The sequence below is a fragment of the Anopheles marshallii genome, chromosome X (assembly GCF_943734725.1).
Source record: "Anopheles marshallii chromosome X, idAnoMarsDA_429_01, whole genome shotgun sequence".
NCBI lineage: Eukaryota > Metazoa > Arthropoda > Insecta > Diptera > Culicidae > Anopheles > Anopheles marshallii.
Window position 1 is genome coordinate 1345604 of NC_071325.1, and position 17622 is coordinate 1363225.

The window sequence follows — 17622 nt, forward strand, 5'->3', positions numbered from 1 at the left end:
TTTCAACATATCTCGCACACCAAGCCGTACTGAGATCTATAAACGAAGCGAAACGCAAAACAATCTACTGAAAGTTGAACTCCACCTGTACTAGTTGTACGAGCGTTACACTCAAATGAATCAATCGCCTGCCGCCTTGGACGGTATTACTTTAGACCGTAGCATTGCCACAAGCCGTGAGGCAAATACCGTGGCAGAAGCAAGATTCGTCGTCGGGACCGGTTTTACCACCGGTGCAGTCACATCCAACGGTGTGTAGCTATTCTCCAGCGAACCACCACAATCTGGAAAATGAAAAAGTGTGTAGTCAAACAAATCTACCGATATTTGTCCTGCCCTGTCATTTTGCTTACCGTTCGATGTTTCATCCTCCTCGATGTTGAGGTTCGAAATGTCGGACAGGGTAAGGTCCTTTTCCTCGTCCTCCAACAGCAGACTCGAGTACGACTGGGAAGTATTGTTGTCACTCAGCGAACGGGAACCCGTCAATGCAAGCGCCCCGACTGCTGTTGCCGCTTCCTGCACCAACGGATGAGAGCTGTTCCCTTCATTCCCTTCCGGCGCTTGTTGCTGTTGAATGTAGCCTTTTCCACCCTCGTCCTCATTGCCAATCGAATCCGGAAACGAGCAGCACGCCTCGGACGATTCGTCACTGTCGCTGCTGCAGACCATGATAACTTCGTCGATGTTATCGCAACCGGATGAGGAAGATGAAGATGAGGAGCAGGATGAACGAGACGATGCCGGCGATGAGGAAACGGAACAGGAAGATGGCGATGAAGCTGATGAAGCTAATGGCGAACTGCAGTTAAAGTTGTAGTTTTCGTCACTCTCGCCCGACAGCTCGTTGCTTTGCATTTCGCTTATTTTGGAGAGGATGTGTGGATAAAAATCGCGTGCAGTTGTATTGTTCGGCTCGTATTGTAGTACTGTGGAAGAATTTTTGAATGGATTTTAGTGATAGCATAGCTTTACAACTAATTTAGTGTATTTCTTTTCCTGATAAAGAAAAAAAACTACAATAAATGATGACGATGAGTGCCACCTCATACCCCAATATAGTGATGCGAGGATCAGTCCCCTACTCTCTATCTTTAAAGAAAAAATCACACTTACTCTGCTTGCAGTACTTAAGCGCATTTACATAGTCACGAATCATAATGGCCGACAGGAACTGAAAAGTGAAAGAGAGAAGGGTTTAAAATGGTGTTGTGTTTTATTCATCTTTTGAGAAGAGTCATCCATATGAAGCTTCAGTGAAGAATCAATTCACATCATACAATATTTTTGAATCTTCAAATCCCAAAAGATTCATAGTAGGCAAAAGAATCATAAATCCTGCAATAATCATGAACCCACACTGATAGTCTTCTCGACGCATTATGAATTATCTTATATCTACGAATGATGTACGAGAAAAAAAGATATTCATAACCTTTCAGGGATTCAGATCAAAGATTCATTCAGATCCATGAATCTGAAAACTAGAAGACTTACTTCCGCTAGCAGTTCGGTTGGGGCTGATATGCTTTCATCGGCGTCCGTGTACTCGGACAAACTTTGGCTCAGATCGTCGTTCGACGGTGAGTGTAGCATCGTGACGGAATCAACTGTTGTTGGTGCCATCCCTGCACCAACGGTGCACCCGTCCGCGGCCGCCTCCGCAGCAGGCTGGTTGTTTATGTTCACCGTGTTACCGTTGGTATCGTCCAGAAGAGCCTTCGAATGCAGATAGAAGATAATTAATTAATGACTAAAATACCTTCCAAGCGGCGCAGGATGTGTACTTGTCTTATAGAGTTTTGTTTGTGTTCCTGTTCTTAAAACTGAAAGCAAAACTTTTAACCGGAGATAAAATTAAACATACGAAAATCACTTCTCTTTTTCGCTTGTCTAATTGCAACATGAATACAGACATACTAACAACGCCGTAATAGAATGGGAAGGAAAAACATCCGTTTACTTTAGCATAACACGCACGCAGTACGCAGCAACTAACCAACATATTGCTGTGGAAACGGTCTTTCTACCACTCTCAAGCAAAACTTACCATTTTCGTACAATAATCGGACATCGGCGCACAGCACTTCGATACAGACGGTGCAAATTTAAAGATTATTAAAGCATGGCGCACTTAATGTTCACTTTTTTACCAGCTTTTCACGGGCAAGGGGTTGTAACGCAGAACAGTTCCCTGTAGTTGGTTCTCCTTTTTTATGAGGCTGAATTTGTTGTTGTTTTTGGTGAAAGGGAAAAGGTTTGTTGCCGATTCCCGAAAACAAAACAGAGTTGCTTCGATCCTGCTCTTGCTGCTACAACAAAATGACACAATTGGAATTTTTTATGGCAAAGGCCAAGGTTACTAGATTCGACTGCAGTGGTTGTCAACAGCTTGGGATAGGGTTGTTTTTTCTAAATAATTGAAGTAGGCTGGTTTCGTTTTATTGATCAAAATGTATTATATTTAATATTAAAATTTGCTCAATTTCTTTATAATTACCAGCAATTACCGAGATACTCTCTAATAGCGGACCTCTATAATCCACAAGAGATCCGCGTAGGTCGAATCTGGAAGTTTTTTGCAATGCTAATTTTATATTCATCATTTCAGGAGACTTTTCGAATGAAAACGTTAACAACAATTAAAAGAACTGTTTTGCATCGAAATAGAAGGCATAAACAACCTTCCTGCTTCAATTTTGTGCTATAAACTGGCTGAGTTGTCAAATTAAAAAAAAACACGAATCTCCGAATCCGTGTATCTCGGGAACTTCCTGTACAAGCAGTAGCAAAAAATCATTTTTCGGTTGACACAAATTTCTCTTATTTATCAACCTTGTTTATGCCGTTGCACATTGAAAAATAATTTGCAGATGCATTTTATGTACAATGTCGTCAAAAAGTGTGTATTTATCGGCGTTTTTGTTATTCCATCTAGTTTTTAATTTAAATTCGAGCTAAAAGAAAACAAAATCGTTTTCTTTTTCGATGTTAGGTTCTCTCTTCTATGAACCTTGGCTCATATAATCGAAAATTGATGAATGACAGCTTCTGGACTGGATGGCGCTAGTGTGCGTATTCCCGTACCAACCGTTTACGCAAAGCTGCCTTCGATAAAGGTTCGCCGACATTTCCCATCCATCCTGGGCAAAGCCTTTTTCTGAGCCACACAGAAAATTTTAAAATTTCCAATTCCGTTGGTTCCCAGCCCGCGCGCGCGCGTCTTTGTGTGTGTGAGTTTGTGTACGTGTATGTATTCATGTGATGTGTTAGTGTATTTTGTTCGTAAACGATAGTTTCGTGCACAATAGAGAAGCGTTCGGTTCGTAGAAAGGAAGCCGCACCGTGTGGCAAGTTGTCTGTTGACTTGGACACTTTACGGTGCTACCGAAAAGACCAGAGTGGAAGGCGCATCAAAGCGACGGAAGTTCGTTAAGGAAGTCTAAACCACTGGTGGAAAAAGATTAGGGAATAATTTTTAACCCCCTTCACGGGACCGGACACGTTCGAAGGGTGTAAAAGTATTGAAGTAGAAGAAAATCGGAGCAATAGGAGAAAAAACCCGCACACATACGCAAATAAAACCTCGTAAGGACGATCCACGCAATCCGGCGCGTTTGTGTGTATACGAGAGAGCGAGAAGGAGAGGGAGCGCCAGAAAAAGAGAGCGCTCGCGAGGTAGTGACAGAGCGAGCACGAGAACCGTGCGGCGACCAGAGGAAAGCAGAAAAAATCGAACATTTACTGCGTGCGTGCGAGCGCGTCTGTGTGTAGTGTGGCCTTTTGCAACCTGGTTCAAATATGGCGAAACCTACTCAGTTATTAAATATTGAACCGGCGAACGAGCTCAAATTCCTGGGTAAGATTCTATTCGCGACTCGTAACACAAAAGAGGTTTGTAATGAATCGAGCGGATGAGGTGTACGCACCGTGCTGCCACATCTTCTCCCCACCGTGGCCCCTACCTACCCTATTCGCAAACCACAAAGTCACCGACTGCAAGAGGGGCGAGCAGGAGAAGTAACCGGCTGCGTGGCCAGCATCAGCAGGTGGAGGGTTTCGCTATTTAAATCCTTAAACCATAGAAAACTCCCCCCACCCCCAGCATCTGGTTGAGCTAAGCGTTGTGAAAAGTGTTGTGCTCTACCCCACTTTCCAACACGGATAGGGTGCGGCGATAAGCGCTTTTCCTCTTGCCTTTTCTCCCTCACTCTGCCGCTCCGTGTCGCTACCTTACCGTGACGCAGCACGTTTAGGGAAGACGGGCATAATGCATCTTTGCCCCCTCCTAATACCAAAAAAACCCTATCCTTTAAATGTAAAAGCGGATGACGACATTCAAAAAGCGCACTGTCCACCCAGGGAATTATCGCAAATGAACATTCGAAATCCAGAAGTCATCCACTGTTACATGCGCACCCTGTGTATTTGTGTGTTTAGAACGTCGTTCGTAGTATAGGACGAGGAGGAAAGTTGAGAGGGGGCAACGAGAGGGACATGTGGCTGACAAGCAGTGTTGAGGTTAGAACTATGTTGCGCATATTTATATATATACACACACCTAACGTAGTCCCTTGGTCTAACGATGCGATGCAATTTTGTAAAATCGTCATCATAATGTCATTGGTGAAATAAAAAAAAAAAACAAATGTGTAAAGGATATTTTTAAATTAAAATTGTCCTCCTTAAAACAAACGCTAATATCGCTCCAATCAATTCACGTGCTCTTGTGCGTGTGTGTTTGTGCGTTTCGATGCATCCTGCATCCTGATTCCTCAACATTCCTCGATCAAGCTGCCATCAAAACACAGGATGTAATGGAATTGGACTCGCACACAATATAGACCATGTGAAACACCTTCCTTCAATCAACCGGAAGTGCGACAATTGGCCCAGCAATCAAACCGAAAGGGAAAACTCCGCGCACACAAACACGCATAAAATGAAAGGATAACAATAAAAATTTAGGGAAATGGAATGGGAAAGGATGCGAAGGAACGCATTTTGGGGAAAAAACCCCACTTGTTTTCGCTAAAACACTGCCAGCGATTGCTACATTCCATTAGTCCTTTGTTTCATATTCACTAATATTTTCTTCTTTCATTCCTGTTCTCTCTATGCAACACAATTTCCAGGCCCGTTCCGGACTGCTGTTGCGTCCTATATGCGGCTCACCAATCCAACCGACCATGATATCTTTTTCAAAATCAAAACAACCGCACCGAAGAAGTACTGTGTGCGACCGAACTGTGGCTTACTGGAACCCCACGAATCACAGGAAATAGCCAGTAAGTGTTTCGGTGCAACTCGTAACACTCATTCCAAAGGAACAACTTCCTAACTCTCTTTCTTTTATGTTTGCAGTCGTTCTACAGCCGTTCATATTCGATTCGAATGAGAAGAACAAGCACAAGTTCATGGTGCAATCGATGGTAAAGCCCGACGATGAGGAAATTAATCTGGAGGACCTCTGGAAGAAGTATCCGGAGAAGCTGATGGATTCGAAGCTACGGTGCGTGTTCGAGTGCCCGCTGGACAGCAACCAGCCGGCACCGGCAGCTGAATCGGCGACGGTGGCCTCACCGCCCAACAGTAAACAATCGTCTGGTATGGATCGTAACCCATACACACCGCAGAATGTTTCACTCGTTCGATATTTTAATGTTTTTTTTCCTATTAATTTTGTATTATTTTTTTTTAACCACATCGTCACCATCACAGCAGCTGTGGCAAGCAACGATGCCGGCGCACAGTTCTCAAACGCACAGTTTAACGCGATGAGCAACGAGGACGAGCAGAAGTCGGAGGCGGCACTGCTAAAGGAGGTGAAGAAACTCCGGGACAACGAAAGTGTTTTGCGTCAGGAAAATTTGCAACTGCGGGTGAGTGTTGTATGCATGGACAATCAGAATGTTCCTTGCTTAGTCACTTTTATCTCATATCAGCATTCGTATAAGAAGTAATCGAAAAAGGCCGAAACGATGAAAGACATTTTGGCATTATTATATTTTTGTTGTGCAATCATAGAAAACAAATTCCTGGAAATGTTGGCCGTTTTTTGGATTTATATTTCCTTGGCTTTTGGATTTATATTTCCTTGGCTTTTGGATTTATATTTCCATGTACCAATTGTTTTTATTGCACTGTTATAAGCCATTTTTAAAGACTTCTCTGGCTGGTGTAGTATTAGTTATTATTAGCTATAGAAAATTGTTTCATTTATTTAAGTTGCGCAGCAAGGACTAATCTCATGCTAGAACGAGCAAGAACAACAAATCAATAGTGTTACCTTTCTAACAAAGACTTACACCCATACACGCACTGGGTTGGATGTGAAGCAACGCTACAAAAAAAAACTAATCAACAATGGATGAACAAAAGCTCCATTCATGCGGTCATGTGAGGAATATCTCTTGAGAGTTACGTGTTACGTTACCTTTTTGCCTTTCACACAATTACTTTATTCGTTGTTTTATCTTTTCTCCTAAAAAAAAGCTTTTGTTCTAGGTTCTTGGTTTGGGAAAGAAGCGATATTGGTATGTGTAATTTCAGTTAGTCACAGTTATGTATGGACTGGAGGGAGGGAAAAAAACAAAAAAAAACATCGTTCTCATCCTTAGATTAACCGCATAAAATAGTATAAATATGCTCATACTAAATATTTTCATTCATTTCGTGCGTTTTCATTGTAGGAACAAATTATACAGCTACACATGCAAGTGGACGGACGGGCTAAGGAGCAATCGTCGGCGGCTACCGCCGCAAAGTCAGTCCCGGTACAGTCGGTGCCCGTACACTACCAAAATCCGTACTCGCCACCGCAACAGCTGGCTCGCAATCCGCCGCTGGAGCTAATGTATGCCGTGATTGCCGCCGTGGTCATGGGCATTGTCGGCGTACTGATCGGCAAGGTCATGTACAGCGACGGTAACAAATAAAGTTTAATTTAACGACGGGTGGGTAACCGACCGGTGAACGTTGCGCTGCCGGGATCGCGGAAACAGGAAACGAAACCGATGGTAATGGTGGCGGTGTTTATTCGGGAACGTAGGAGCAGTAACACACGAAAATGGGACAGAAGGGCAGGAGAAGGGGCGAAACTTCTGTGTGAGAGGGGGTGGAAAGCGGGATAGGAAAAGATAAACGATAGGCGGGTTGAGGAGGGGAAGGTGGGTAAGGTACGGCTCAAACGGTGGGTGATTGAGGCCACACACACATGCGCTGGTAATCATTTCAAAACAAAAGAAAACATGCAAATCGCAACCCAGAATGTACAGCAGCTGCAGGAGAACCAGCGCCGGAGCACGCGAGACACGTGCAGCAATAAGCGAGAATTGAAACCTGGAAGACGGCATAAAGACACTTTTGTGGTATATGGTATATGGATGGATGGTACGGATGAATAGGTTGGTTTGGGGAGGGGGTGGGGAAATGCGATCAAGAGAAGTAATATGGTGTGGTGTAATTGCGCGCGCACCGGCACCCCTGTTTTTTTGTTATTTGGTTTTTTTTTCAATGGAAGGACGTAACGTATTGCTAGGCATAGAAAAGGTTTTCGCCAATAAAAAAAGATATCCTTTAAATGGCAACAATGCATCCAACTGCTGCGAGCGTTTGAATGTTGAGTCGAATGATGTTTAACGGAAGCTGTGTAGTGTAGCACGATGGTCGGGGCCGAAAAGCCGAAAAGCGGGGAGGGGTATAAACGCATAACAACAACAAAACATGGGAAATACGGGAAATACACTGCAGCGGCAGGAGTATGTGTGTGTGTAAAGAGAAAAAAACATAAATGCCAGGGTAACACAGTGTACGTGTACCGTCACTCTGAACCCCACTCCTCCCGGCTAGCATAGAATATAGCAAACAGAAAAAGAAAGTTATTAGGAAGAAAGGTAAACAATGTGAACAATTAAGTAAAACGACAAGAGAAGTTATGCACCTATAGCAGATGAAACGGAAAAAAATTAAACAAAATCCCACAATACATACATACAATGAAAGGTTCACACAGACACAATCCCCCTCCACACACACACACACACTCATATATTTCGTCTTGGGAAGGAATTTGGAATTTGGTAGAAAACATGGTACACCAGCTTAAATGCAGCTTACATAATATAAAAAAAATGCCTAACATTAACTAAAGAGGGAAAGGATGAAGATGGAAAAAATGAAGAAATTCAACAGCAAGGTGAAGAAACAGCTAGAAAACAACTCACAACAAAGAGAAACATTGCCTGGCAAATAAAAAAAAGAGCAACAGAGGAAGAAAATATAGAAAGAAAGCAAACAATTCGATACGAAAACGGGGGGAGAGCGATGATGAATTAGGGGAGGGGTCGCGAAAAACGACGCGCGTTATTAATCGGATTACGGTGATGAATGGGTGACACGCAAAATCGATGAAGATGATGATGATGATGATATAAACGCAAATAAACGTAGGTGTTGAAGCATCCTAGAAATGCAAAAAAAAAAACCAAATTGAGCAAAATTAAAACCAACCAAAAAAATACAAGCAAAAGCGATATCAAACAAGATTTATGTTAACACTGGTTACAATGGTTATTTTGCGTTCGTTGATTGATCGTACGTTTCAGGGTAATTTGTTGTTTTTTTTTGCTTACCTTCCCCTCTATTTCACCACTTTTCTTCGCTTCGGATAAATGTTACGTTTTCTTTTTTTCCATTTATTATTAGTTCGCTTTATCATTTGTACCGGGTTTGTACCGAAACAACAGCATATAAAACAAAGCAGACAGATAGAACAAATGCCCTAGATGCTGTTTTTTTTTTCATTTTCGCATTGACGAGAGTAATGTACAAACTTTAACTAACAATTAAATTGAATTATTGATCAATAAACGTTAAATTACCGAAACACCTTCGCTATTTATTACCCAAGCCCCCCCCCACCCCGGGGTGTGATATGATCATTTGTTACGAAGAGCGAAAAAGACAAAAGGATATGGCGAAAAAGGAAACGTAAGGAAACACAAACACGCAGGACATATACACGGGGTTTTCGGGTGGTGCAGATGATGGATGTGGAGTGAAATCGTTCAATTGCTTGCCGAATATCCTATTTCACCCGGCAGCGATGTTTTAAGGCAAAATGAGCACACGAAGACAGCATACATCCCGCATACACTTTGTTGTACTGTTGGCGGTCTAATCGGATCCATTTTGTTTAGTTTTACTTTGATTTTCAACTATTTACATACATACATATACACATTAATCTTGATTAGGTAACGAAATCAAGCTGGAGCGTCAGATCCAGTGTAACAATAGTGCCGTGAAGCATTAAAAAAGCAAACGACAAACAAGTTCAGCAAAATCGTTAATTACACTAGAACTATATCCTTCGTACGTGATGCAGCAAAAGCACAACTGCAACAAAAAAAGGGGCGAGTATCACACACTCGCTCCAACACAATAAGGAGTGCTCCGGTAGGTAGTTTGCTGTCCCGATTACATGGTGGGTGGTAGTGCGCTTTAGTAGTCGCGAGCTACAACAGCAGAGCTCGCACGCATTCCTAGAACCTTTTAGAGAGAGAGAAACGTGTGGTCTGAAAGGGACAGAATTGTTAGTTTCAAACACATTCATCATCTAGCAAAGCAGCCTTGAATACGATAATTTCGCTTAACACTATTATAGAAGAGTAGAAACCAAACACACAAGCTATCCGGATCGGAGTTTGCCTTACGTTCAGCTGTGTGTGTGTGTGTGTGTTCAGGAGCATATTTAAAGTTGATGATTTTTGGGGGTTTCTTTTTAGCGGATTGCACTTGGTTAAAATGTTTGCACATAATATCGAGTTTGTGGAAAAAACGGGGGAATGGCAACACACACACAAACACACGTTCAATAATACACAAAACAATCAGAAAGAGTCGCATCTTAACCAATCTAAGGGTACGAAGGAGGGAACTAGTGTGGACTCCACACTGTGGAGTGAATCGGATCTGATAACGTAGATGACGGCTCGGGTTTGGTAACGGTTACGTCGTTTAATAGACCGGTACTTCTATCACCTTATATCACCGAGCCATTACTACGAATTACAAATGAATCGGTGTTGTTTACGAGTTATAAACGTGAATAGTTGCTAGTAAAATAAGATTTTGTTCAATTGGCCGATGAAATCGATTGCGATGTTTGCGCAACTTCACTATAGAAATTCTTGTTTCAGAATACATTCATTGAAGATTCATGATTCTTTGATAATACATGGGTTTTTAAGGATTCTTCGATTTCTCCTTCGATTGAGGAGTTGAGGAGAATTAGCCTGAGAGTCGCCACATGATTCACTGTAGATTCATATGATTGAATCTGCTCGAAAGATTCATTAGACACAGCACTAGCAGGAAAACTAAGCGAAATAAGAAGACAACAAATGAGAAATATAACAAATTGGGATAGTGGACGACGGATAATGGAAGGAAGGGCGTAGTATAGAACTAGAAGCATAGCAATACTACATCAAATTAGTTTTAATTTGTTACCAACTTGACCCACAAAATTCCAAATTTCCTGTCCAAAACTGAACAATAAAAAAGGAATATTTGATAAAGCATTATGCAAGGAAACGGAACTCTGATCGTAAAGAATAAACCGCCACACTACTCTGGTGGATGTAACCGATTGGAACAACAAGCATAACATACAATACAGGTGGAGGGAGTAAAACAAAACACACACAAATTAATGAGTCGAAAAAGGCCTTCTGCGAACTTTATCATTGCTGTTTCTGTAAAACATACCGACATTAAAACTGCAAAAATAAACTAAAAAAAAATAACCCGTATTGTACCCCTATGTAGCTGCTGCGCCTACCGCTCCCGGGTATTATATGTGAGATTTAGTTTTACCGTAGCCCATTTGATTTTGTTATTTCCTGCTAGTTACACGGGTGGTTGTTTTGATCTGTTCGTTGCTATAATGTTGGAATTACAGCTCTTGTCCACATACGCAATTGATTTTTCTTTGCTAACAAAATAATATCCTTCTGTTTATTTCTTGTTTAGTTTTCGTTTGCAAAACGCTTTAGTGAAGGGGGGTTTTATCGCAAATAGTGAAAAACATGGTTGGTAATTTCGAAAACTTGGCACTGCAACTATAAGAGGGTGTTACGGACCTGTGCAAACCCTCCACTGCATTATTATCCCGTGTGTCCGGGTGCTGTAGATTGATTCTGAAGCGCAAAATCAACCACTGGTCGGATTTGCACCATGCGCTAAACTGCTGGAACAGATGGCAGGGCGGCAGGACACTCTGTCGATCTATTAAAACAAGCACAACTGTATCTTGCTGTTCCTAGGCTGTGTTCGGCTTGGAGTACTTAAGCTAATCCGTTTCCTAATCTCTCACATTCTCACTCCTGCACTTGCCCAACACACTCTACACATCACTCCAAACACTCCTACACACCCAGGCCATGCCGGGTTAAACGATTGTAGTGACAGATTAATAAAAAATACGTTACACGCAATATAGAGACATTACCATAAATGTGGTTACAATTGAAATAAAACAAGAATTAAAAAAACGCAAACATGCGTACAAACACAAATTCTTAAACTAGCGAACTAAAACTAATACGCCTAACTCTTCAATAAGCGATATTTTTGCTCCTCACTATCCATGCCAGGGAGAAAAAAAGAAAGCAACATGAATTAACTGGTGGGGAGGGAATGAAGTTAGGGGAAGAGGAGCGGGATTGTAATGTTCAAAAAACCAACTTCAAGATTACTAATGGTTTTTAACTATTTGTGTATGTGTTTCTTTTGCAATGGAATTGCTTCGCTCTACAGGTATGGTTTTCTAATCGGCTTGTAACAGAAAATAACAGATTTATTTCACGCCAGTATTCCTACACGGCAAAGGCATTATTTGAAAGGATGATACATAGAACATATGGTTTTCATATATATATATATATATGTATATATATCTATATTATTTAGGTAATTCATTTTGTTTGCTTTCCTTTTCGTGTTTTGTTCGTCTTATTCATATTCGTTTTTTTAACCGCGTATAATCACCATCAGTATGGGAGTCTCTATATATGTGCATGTATATGCCTGTGTATGTGTATCCTTTGCAGTAAGTATGGGGTAAGGAGTAATTATGTATAGTAGAAGAATTCGTCAGAACCCAACGAAACTTTGCTGAACAGTTCATCATCTCCCACCCGTACTCCAAGAAACAGGAGTCACAAAAGGTTCAATAGGCCAAAACATATATGGCAGGTACGACCTAACCGGTCTATAACGTTAAATCAGCAGAAGAATTATGTGTTTATGCATCTTATGAAGCACATGTTACTTTTTTAATTCTTTATCATAACACAAATATCAAGAGGCGTCCCGCGTTCTGGTGTTTTTTTTTTCATTCACAAACATACACATTTACAAACACACGTACACAAACACATACTTGCTCACTCGCGTTCACTTTTTTCTCGTGTCGGTTCTGTAGGTTTAAATTTTGCTTTCGTTTCTGCCCCAAACTATCCCTTCCCCGTTCTTACATTCCTCCGGTGCCGTTTAACCTTCCTGTCCAAAGTCCTCAGTAAATTTGTTCAGCTTTTGCATGTCGTCCTCGTTGACGGTTGGTTTCGTACTGGCCAGAGATTTCAGCATATCGTTCTAAAATAAAACAACAGCAAACTAATTTAAACGATTCAACAACAAAAGAAAACATCACAACAAACTTAAGCTATTCTTACCATTGTTACCGGTGGCTCGAACAGCTTATCGCCGGGTACGTCCACCCACGTCATTTCGATCGCACCGGCATCGCCCGGACTGCACGGTACCAGCAGATCGTCACAGATCGTTTGCTTGTCCACCGGCGATGGGCCGCTCACCTGCTTGAAGTGTGTTGCCGTCTGTACCTTCCGGACCGGTTGCATCAGTGCGTCGCGCACCACGATCGAAATATCCGAGCCGGAAAAACCATCCGTTTTGCTAGCGAGCGTACGCAAATTGTCCTCCGTCAGCGTGTGGGCCGTGTTGCCGAGATGGATTTTAAACATCACCAGCCGGGCGTGTTCCTCCGGCAGTGGGATGTAGATGCGCTTTTCAAATCGACGCCGGATGGCGGAATCCAATATCCACGGTGTGTTGGTAGCACCGAGCACCAGCACCCCATCATTGTCACTGCCGACACCTTGCATCTGCACGAGGAATTCCGTCTTGATGCGTCGGGCACTTTCACTTTCGTTGTCCGACCGGGCGGAACATAGTGAATCCACCTCGTCGATGAAGATGATTGATGGTTTGTGTGAGCGGGCAAGCTCGAACAGGTTCTTGACGAGCTTTTCCGACTCACCGAGCCACTTGGAGACGAGGTCGGAACTGGACACGGAGAAGAAGGTCGAATTATTTGCTTCCGTCGCGACGGCCTTCGCTAAGTACGATTTACCGGTACCGGGTGGCTGTATGGGAAGTAATTCAATTGATTAAAAGTAGTTTCTACTATTGGCAACGGAACATTATAATTTCTATACTTTTTACTTTTCGAGGTCAGTTCTAGCTTATAGAACATTAACAAGCAATACACGAAGTCTAACTTACTCCGAACAGCAGAATACCCTTCCATGGCATTCGCTTGCCGGTGAACAGATGAGGAAACTTGATCGGCAGGATGACGGCCTCCTTCAGTGCCGTCTTTGCACCTTCCAACCCAGCTACATCCGACCACTTGACGTGTGGCTTTTCGAACACGATCGCACCCTCGAGCTTTGCCTGCAGCTTTTTCTTCTCCGGATCGTCCGAGTCCGAATCGGAGCTGTCGTTACCCTTTGATTTGTCATCCTTCGAGGCACTGTCTCCGTCCTTTACCGGTTTCTTCTTGCCTTTCTTCAGGTATGCTTTCAGCTTTTCCGCCCGATCTAGATACTGGAAGCACTTAGCCCGGATCGAATCCTTCGCTTTATCGCCCTGGGCCTCATCTGTGAAATATAGTATACGAACGTGTATAGTAGAACAGCAGCCACCATATGAAGCGCTGTAATGACACTCACACTTGATCGCATGTAGAAAGTATTCTACGCCATGCTCGTAGAGGCGTAGCGCTTCCTCGTAGTTTTTGTTCCGGTCTTCCTCCGTCGCCTTCGTCACAATGTCGATTGCCTTCTGCAAGGTTGAACCGGACGCCATCGCTGAGCCAGTTCACGTTCGCGTCCAATTCCGGTACAGTCGGCAACCTGTATATCCACTTGATCGTATGTGTAGTTTCAGCTGCGGAAAGAGGAACGGCATGGTACAATTCGAGAGGACGCTTTTCATGACATACAAATCAATGAAGGGATGACTAATGCCATCGATTTAAATCAGATTACTGCAGCACAAGGCGAATGAATTCCACATTTTCACGGCGGTACAGCGTTTGTGCACAATACCGTTACCAACTCACCTAGTTTGCGCGACCAATCCGCTATTTTGCACTACTTTCCGACCGTAAAATTTTGCAGAAGGCACTGAAAAGCAATTTTAAGCTAGTAATAAACAATGCTTGTGACGGCGACAGCCGAAATTGACAAAGGCGTTGAAATTCTTGCACGGAACGACACGAGAAGATTTCTGCCGAAGGATATATGTGTCTATAGCGTGAGATTGCAGACTTGAACTATTTGAATCGTTATTTTGGCAGTTTTTTATGGCAAACGTAACAGGGTGATAACATTCTATCGAATAACAGCGTATTTCCAAGCTGCGTAGAATCTAACATCTAGAGATTGCTCGTTCAATTTTAAGCATTAATCAAGTCAAGAATGTTTTTTGGTTCATATTAGAAGCAAATTGATGATTTTTTTTGCACAAAATCCAATTCGAATTGACAGACCCCATGAATTCCACAATACAGGTAGTCCCCGAGATTCGCGGATTCGGAGATAAGCGGTTTTTGGAAAAATGATCGCTGAGTTAGTTTTAGGCTAGTTAAGTTAGTGCATTTGTTAGTTAGACCATTTTTTCACCTTTTTGCTGCTGCTGTCAAATTTTCAAAACCCACATATCTCCGAATCCGCAAATAACAGGAAGCGCGTACCTCGGGAACGGGAACTCGGGAGTAAAAAAATTAATTTGATGATAAATGTTATAACCAATTGATGACGATAACGATGAAGTCATGAACCATTTTTACGAGCATATGAGCAACTGAAACTGCACGTGCAATTTGCTATTTTTTCGTTACATCGTGCCGTGTGAACTCAATCCAAAATCAAACATATTTTATGGCAATGGTACGCAGATGCTATAAAGCTTCCGGAAAAGCTTCTTCGCGCACGCACACACGCAACTGTCAACCGAAATGTAAACAAACAACAGTCAAAGTCGCACAGCCGGTTACATCAAATCGGTTTATTTCCCCCCATTATAATCATAATCGCGAAAGAATTAACACTATAATCGTCTTCATGTTCGCTAGCGTTCGAATATTTCAGCACAAAGTAACCCTGCGCCAGCTTCCGGTAAGGTGGTATGCGGAGAGAAATATTTTGAAGCTGAAAGAGCGTGGCTTCATACAGGATGTGTTTCCGGCAGAAACGATGTGCGTAAAGTATAAACGTTATTGCTTCACTACGTACTGATTATCTATCTTCTATTGCAGTGACAAAGCCCGCTCGATGCTCGGTTCGACGAGTCAGGCTGTGTATGCTGGATTTGATCCAACTGCCAACAGTTTGCACGTAGGAAATCTGTTAGTATTGATTGGGCTTCTACACACGCAGCGTGCCGGTCATCAACCCATCGCACTGGTTGGCGGAGCTACCGGTCTGATAGGCGATCCGTCCGGGCGTAAAACCGAAAGGCAATTGCTCGAAACGGAAACAGTACAGCATAACGTGTCCTGCATTAAACGACAGATAGAAGATATCTTTTCTAATCATGAGCGCTATTTCTGGAAGGAATCTGGCACACTAAAGCCAGTTATCGTGGTAAATAACGCAGATTGGTACCGGCAGTATAGTTTCGTCGATTTCATGGCCAATGTAGGGCGGTACTTTCGCATGGGTGCGATGCTGTCGCGTTCGTCCGTACAGACCCGGCTTACCAGCGAAACCGGCATGAGCTTTACCGAGTTTTCGTACCAGCTGTTCCAGGCGTACGATTGGTTGCATCTGCTACGACATCACGACTGCCGGTTTCAGCTCGGTGGTTCCGACCAGATGGGTAACATCATGTCCGGCCAGGAGCTAATCAGCCGAACGGAATCGAAGGAAGTATTCGGGCTAACTCTTCCACTCATCACGAATGAAGAAGGTGATAAGTTTGGCAAATCGGCCGGAAATGCCGTTTGGTTGTCGGGCGAACGTACCTCACCTTATGCGATGTATCAGTTCTTCGTCCGTACGCCCGATTCAGAGGTTGAAAAGCTGTTACGATTGCTCACCTTTTTGCCAGTACAGACGATCGAGCAGGTGATGGCAAGGCATCGTCGCACGCCGGAAATGTGGGAAGCACAGAAGCTACTTGCAAACGAGCTAACAAAGTTGGTCCATGGAGAAGAAGGTTTGCAAAAAGCGATAGGCATCAGCAAAGCGCTGTATAATGGTGATCTGTCCACGCTCGAGCTGATGGAATTGAAGGATATAGCACAGAGCTTTGGCGGGGCTCCGCTTTGTGAGATCCTGCCGGAACCTGGCATGACGGTGCTCGATGTAGCTCTTCGTGCCCGATGCTTTCCGACCCGAACAGATGCGGATAGGATCATCCGTGCCGGTGGTTTCAGCATAAACTTAAAGAAAGCTAAAAATCCTTCAGAAGTACTATCACCATCGGTTCACATCCTTTCAAACAGGTTATCGCTGCTGCGTGTAGGTAAACGTAATTATTACATAGTGAAATGGTTGCTGTAAACAATGACTGCAACTTCAAATAAAGTAAAAATCTACAGATCACTATGATCTGTTAGTACTGAATTGAGTCGTAAATTCAAATCTTATGTAGAAAAACGAACGACTAAAGCGAAACTTATATGAATACTGTAGTAACATACTTTAGACGAGGACTCAAAGCTGACGAAACCCTCTTAGCCGCATTCGAGTAAAACATACTTAGAAGAATTTTTGGTCCGTATGTGTGTGAAGAACAATGGAAGAGCTGCTAAGATGATGAGTTCTACAAGCTGTGTGAAGAAACTCTCTATCGTACAATGAATTAAACTCATCAGGGTGCTGTGGGATGGTCATGTCGATCGAAAAGGCACTGAACGACCCAGTCTTTTAAGTTTACCCACATGGACAGAGTAGGCCTAAATTGAGATGGAGTGATAGTGTTGATACGTATGCCAGAAAAGCCTGGGCCTTTATTAGATTAGATTATTAGACGACAGTGTGCTACCCAGAGCGGGTTAAAGAACTCCTGCAGCAGGCCAAGGGCTTCAAGCGGTTTTTGGTGGCGGACAAATAAAATAAAATAAGACAATTTGATGATTTATTTTATTAGAAATAAAACTTCAGATTAAATGTAATAAATGAGTAATTGCTAGCTACATTCAACATGGGTAAGTTGTACATTTTCGTTTAGATCTGCATTGAAAGTTTAAAAAAGCAACAACCACCAAAACGTTGATCGATCCCTGCCTTCCCTGCCCATCAGTCC

The 17622-nt window shown here is 42.8% G+C and overlaps 4 protein-coding genes across 4 annotated transcripts; 2 read left to right on the forward strand and 2 right to left on the reverse strand.

Moving 5' to 3' along the window:
- Positions 1-120: 120 nt before the first annotated feature.
- On the reverse strand, positions 121-3131 carry LOC128710962 (putative protein TPRXL). The gene is made up of 6 exons (XM_053805861.1): positions 3099-3131; positions 2051-2086; positions 1498-1719; positions 1117-1174; positions 354-929; positions 121-284 (listed from the first exon to the last, which is right to left on the reverse strand). Exons 1-6 carry the CDS (start codon positions 3129-3131, stop codon positions 121-123), a joined length of 1089 nt encoding a protein of 362 aa, XP_053661836.1.
- A 603-nt stretch (positions 3132-3734) lies between these two features.
- On the forward strand, positions 3735-6938 carry LOC128707120 (vesicle-associated membrane protein-associated protein B). Its single transcript, XM_053802070.1, has 5 exons — positions 3735-3859; positions 5136-5288; positions 5365-5607; positions 5725-5882; positions 6693-6938. Exons 1-5 carry the CDS (start codon positions 3802-3804, stop codon positions 6936-6938), a joined length of 858 nt encoding a protein of 285 aa, XP_053658045.1. The 5' UTR covers positions 3735-3801.
- Positions 6939-12558: 5620 nt separating this feature from the next.
- On the reverse strand, positions 12559-14175 carry LOC128709506 (vacuolar protein sorting-associated protein 4). The gene is made up of 4 exons (XM_053804548.1): positions 14040-14175; positions 13591-13967; positions 12741-13451; positions 12559-12660 (listed from the first exon to the last, which is right to left on the reverse strand). The coding sequence occupies exons 1-4, from the start codon at positions 14173-14175 to the stop codon at positions 12559-12561; spliced, it is 1326 nt and encodes a 441-aa protein (XP_053660523.1).
- Positions 14176-15434: 1259 nt separating this feature from the next.
- On the forward strand, positions 15435-16877 carry LOC128709687 (tyrosine--tRNA ligase, mitochondrial). Its single transcript, XM_053804700.1, has 2 exons — positions 15435-15568; positions 15629-16877. The coding sequence occupies exons 1-2, from the start codon at positions 15435-15437 to the stop codon at positions 16875-16877; spliced, it is 1383 nt and encodes a 460-aa protein (XP_053660675.1).
- The last annotated feature ends 745 nt before the right edge of the window (positions 16878-17622 follow it).

Excerpts from the sequence above, each read along its gene's own strand:
- LOC128710962 (XM_053805861.1), bottom strand. The coding sequence starts at position 3,131 with ATGTCGGCGAACCTTTATCGAAGGCAGCTTTGC. Across the intron at positions 1,175-1,497 it reads CAACCGAACTGCTAGCGGAA|TTCCTGTCGGCCATTATGAT; the intron begins GTAAGTCTTCTA and ends TTCACTTTTCAG. Across the intron at positions 930-1,116 it reads GCTTAAGTACTGCAAGCAGA|TACTACAATACGAGCCGAAC; the intron begins GTAAGTGTGATT and ends ATTCTTCCACAG.
- LOC128709506 (XM_053804548.1), bottom strand. The coding sequence starts at position 14,175 with ATGGCGTCCGGTTCAACCTTGCAGAAGGCAATCGACATTGTGACGAAG. Across the intron at positions 13,452-13,590 it reads AGGGTATTCTGCTGTTCGGA|CCACCCGGTACCGGTAAATC; the intron begins GTAAGTTAGACT and ends CTTCCCATACAG. Across the intron at positions 12,661-12,740 it reads TCGAGCCACCGGTAACAATG|AACGATATGCTGAAATCTCT; the intron begins GTAAGAATAGCT and ends GTTTTATTTTAG.
- LOC128709687 (XM_053804700.1), top strand. The coding sequence starts at position 15,435 with ATGTTCGCTAGCGTTCGAATATTTCAGCACAAAGTAACCCTGCGCCAG. Across the intron at positions 15,569-15,628 it reads GTGTTTCCGGCAGAAACGAT|TGACAAAGCCCGCTCGATGC; the intron begins GTGCGTAAAGTA and ends CTTCTATTGCAG.
- LOC128707120 (XM_053802070.1), top strand. The coding sequence starts at position 3,802 with ATGGCGAAACCTACTCAGTTATTAAATATTGAACCGGCGAACGAGCTC. Across the intron at positions 5,289-5,364 it reads CGAATCACAGGAAATAGCCA|TCGTTCTACAGCCGTTCATA; the intron begins GTAAGTGTTTCG and ends TTATGTTTGCAG. Across the intron at positions 5,608-5,724 it reads CAACAGTAAACAATCGTCTG|CTGTGGCAAGCAACGATGCC; the intron begins GTATGGATCGTA and ends CCATCACAGCAG.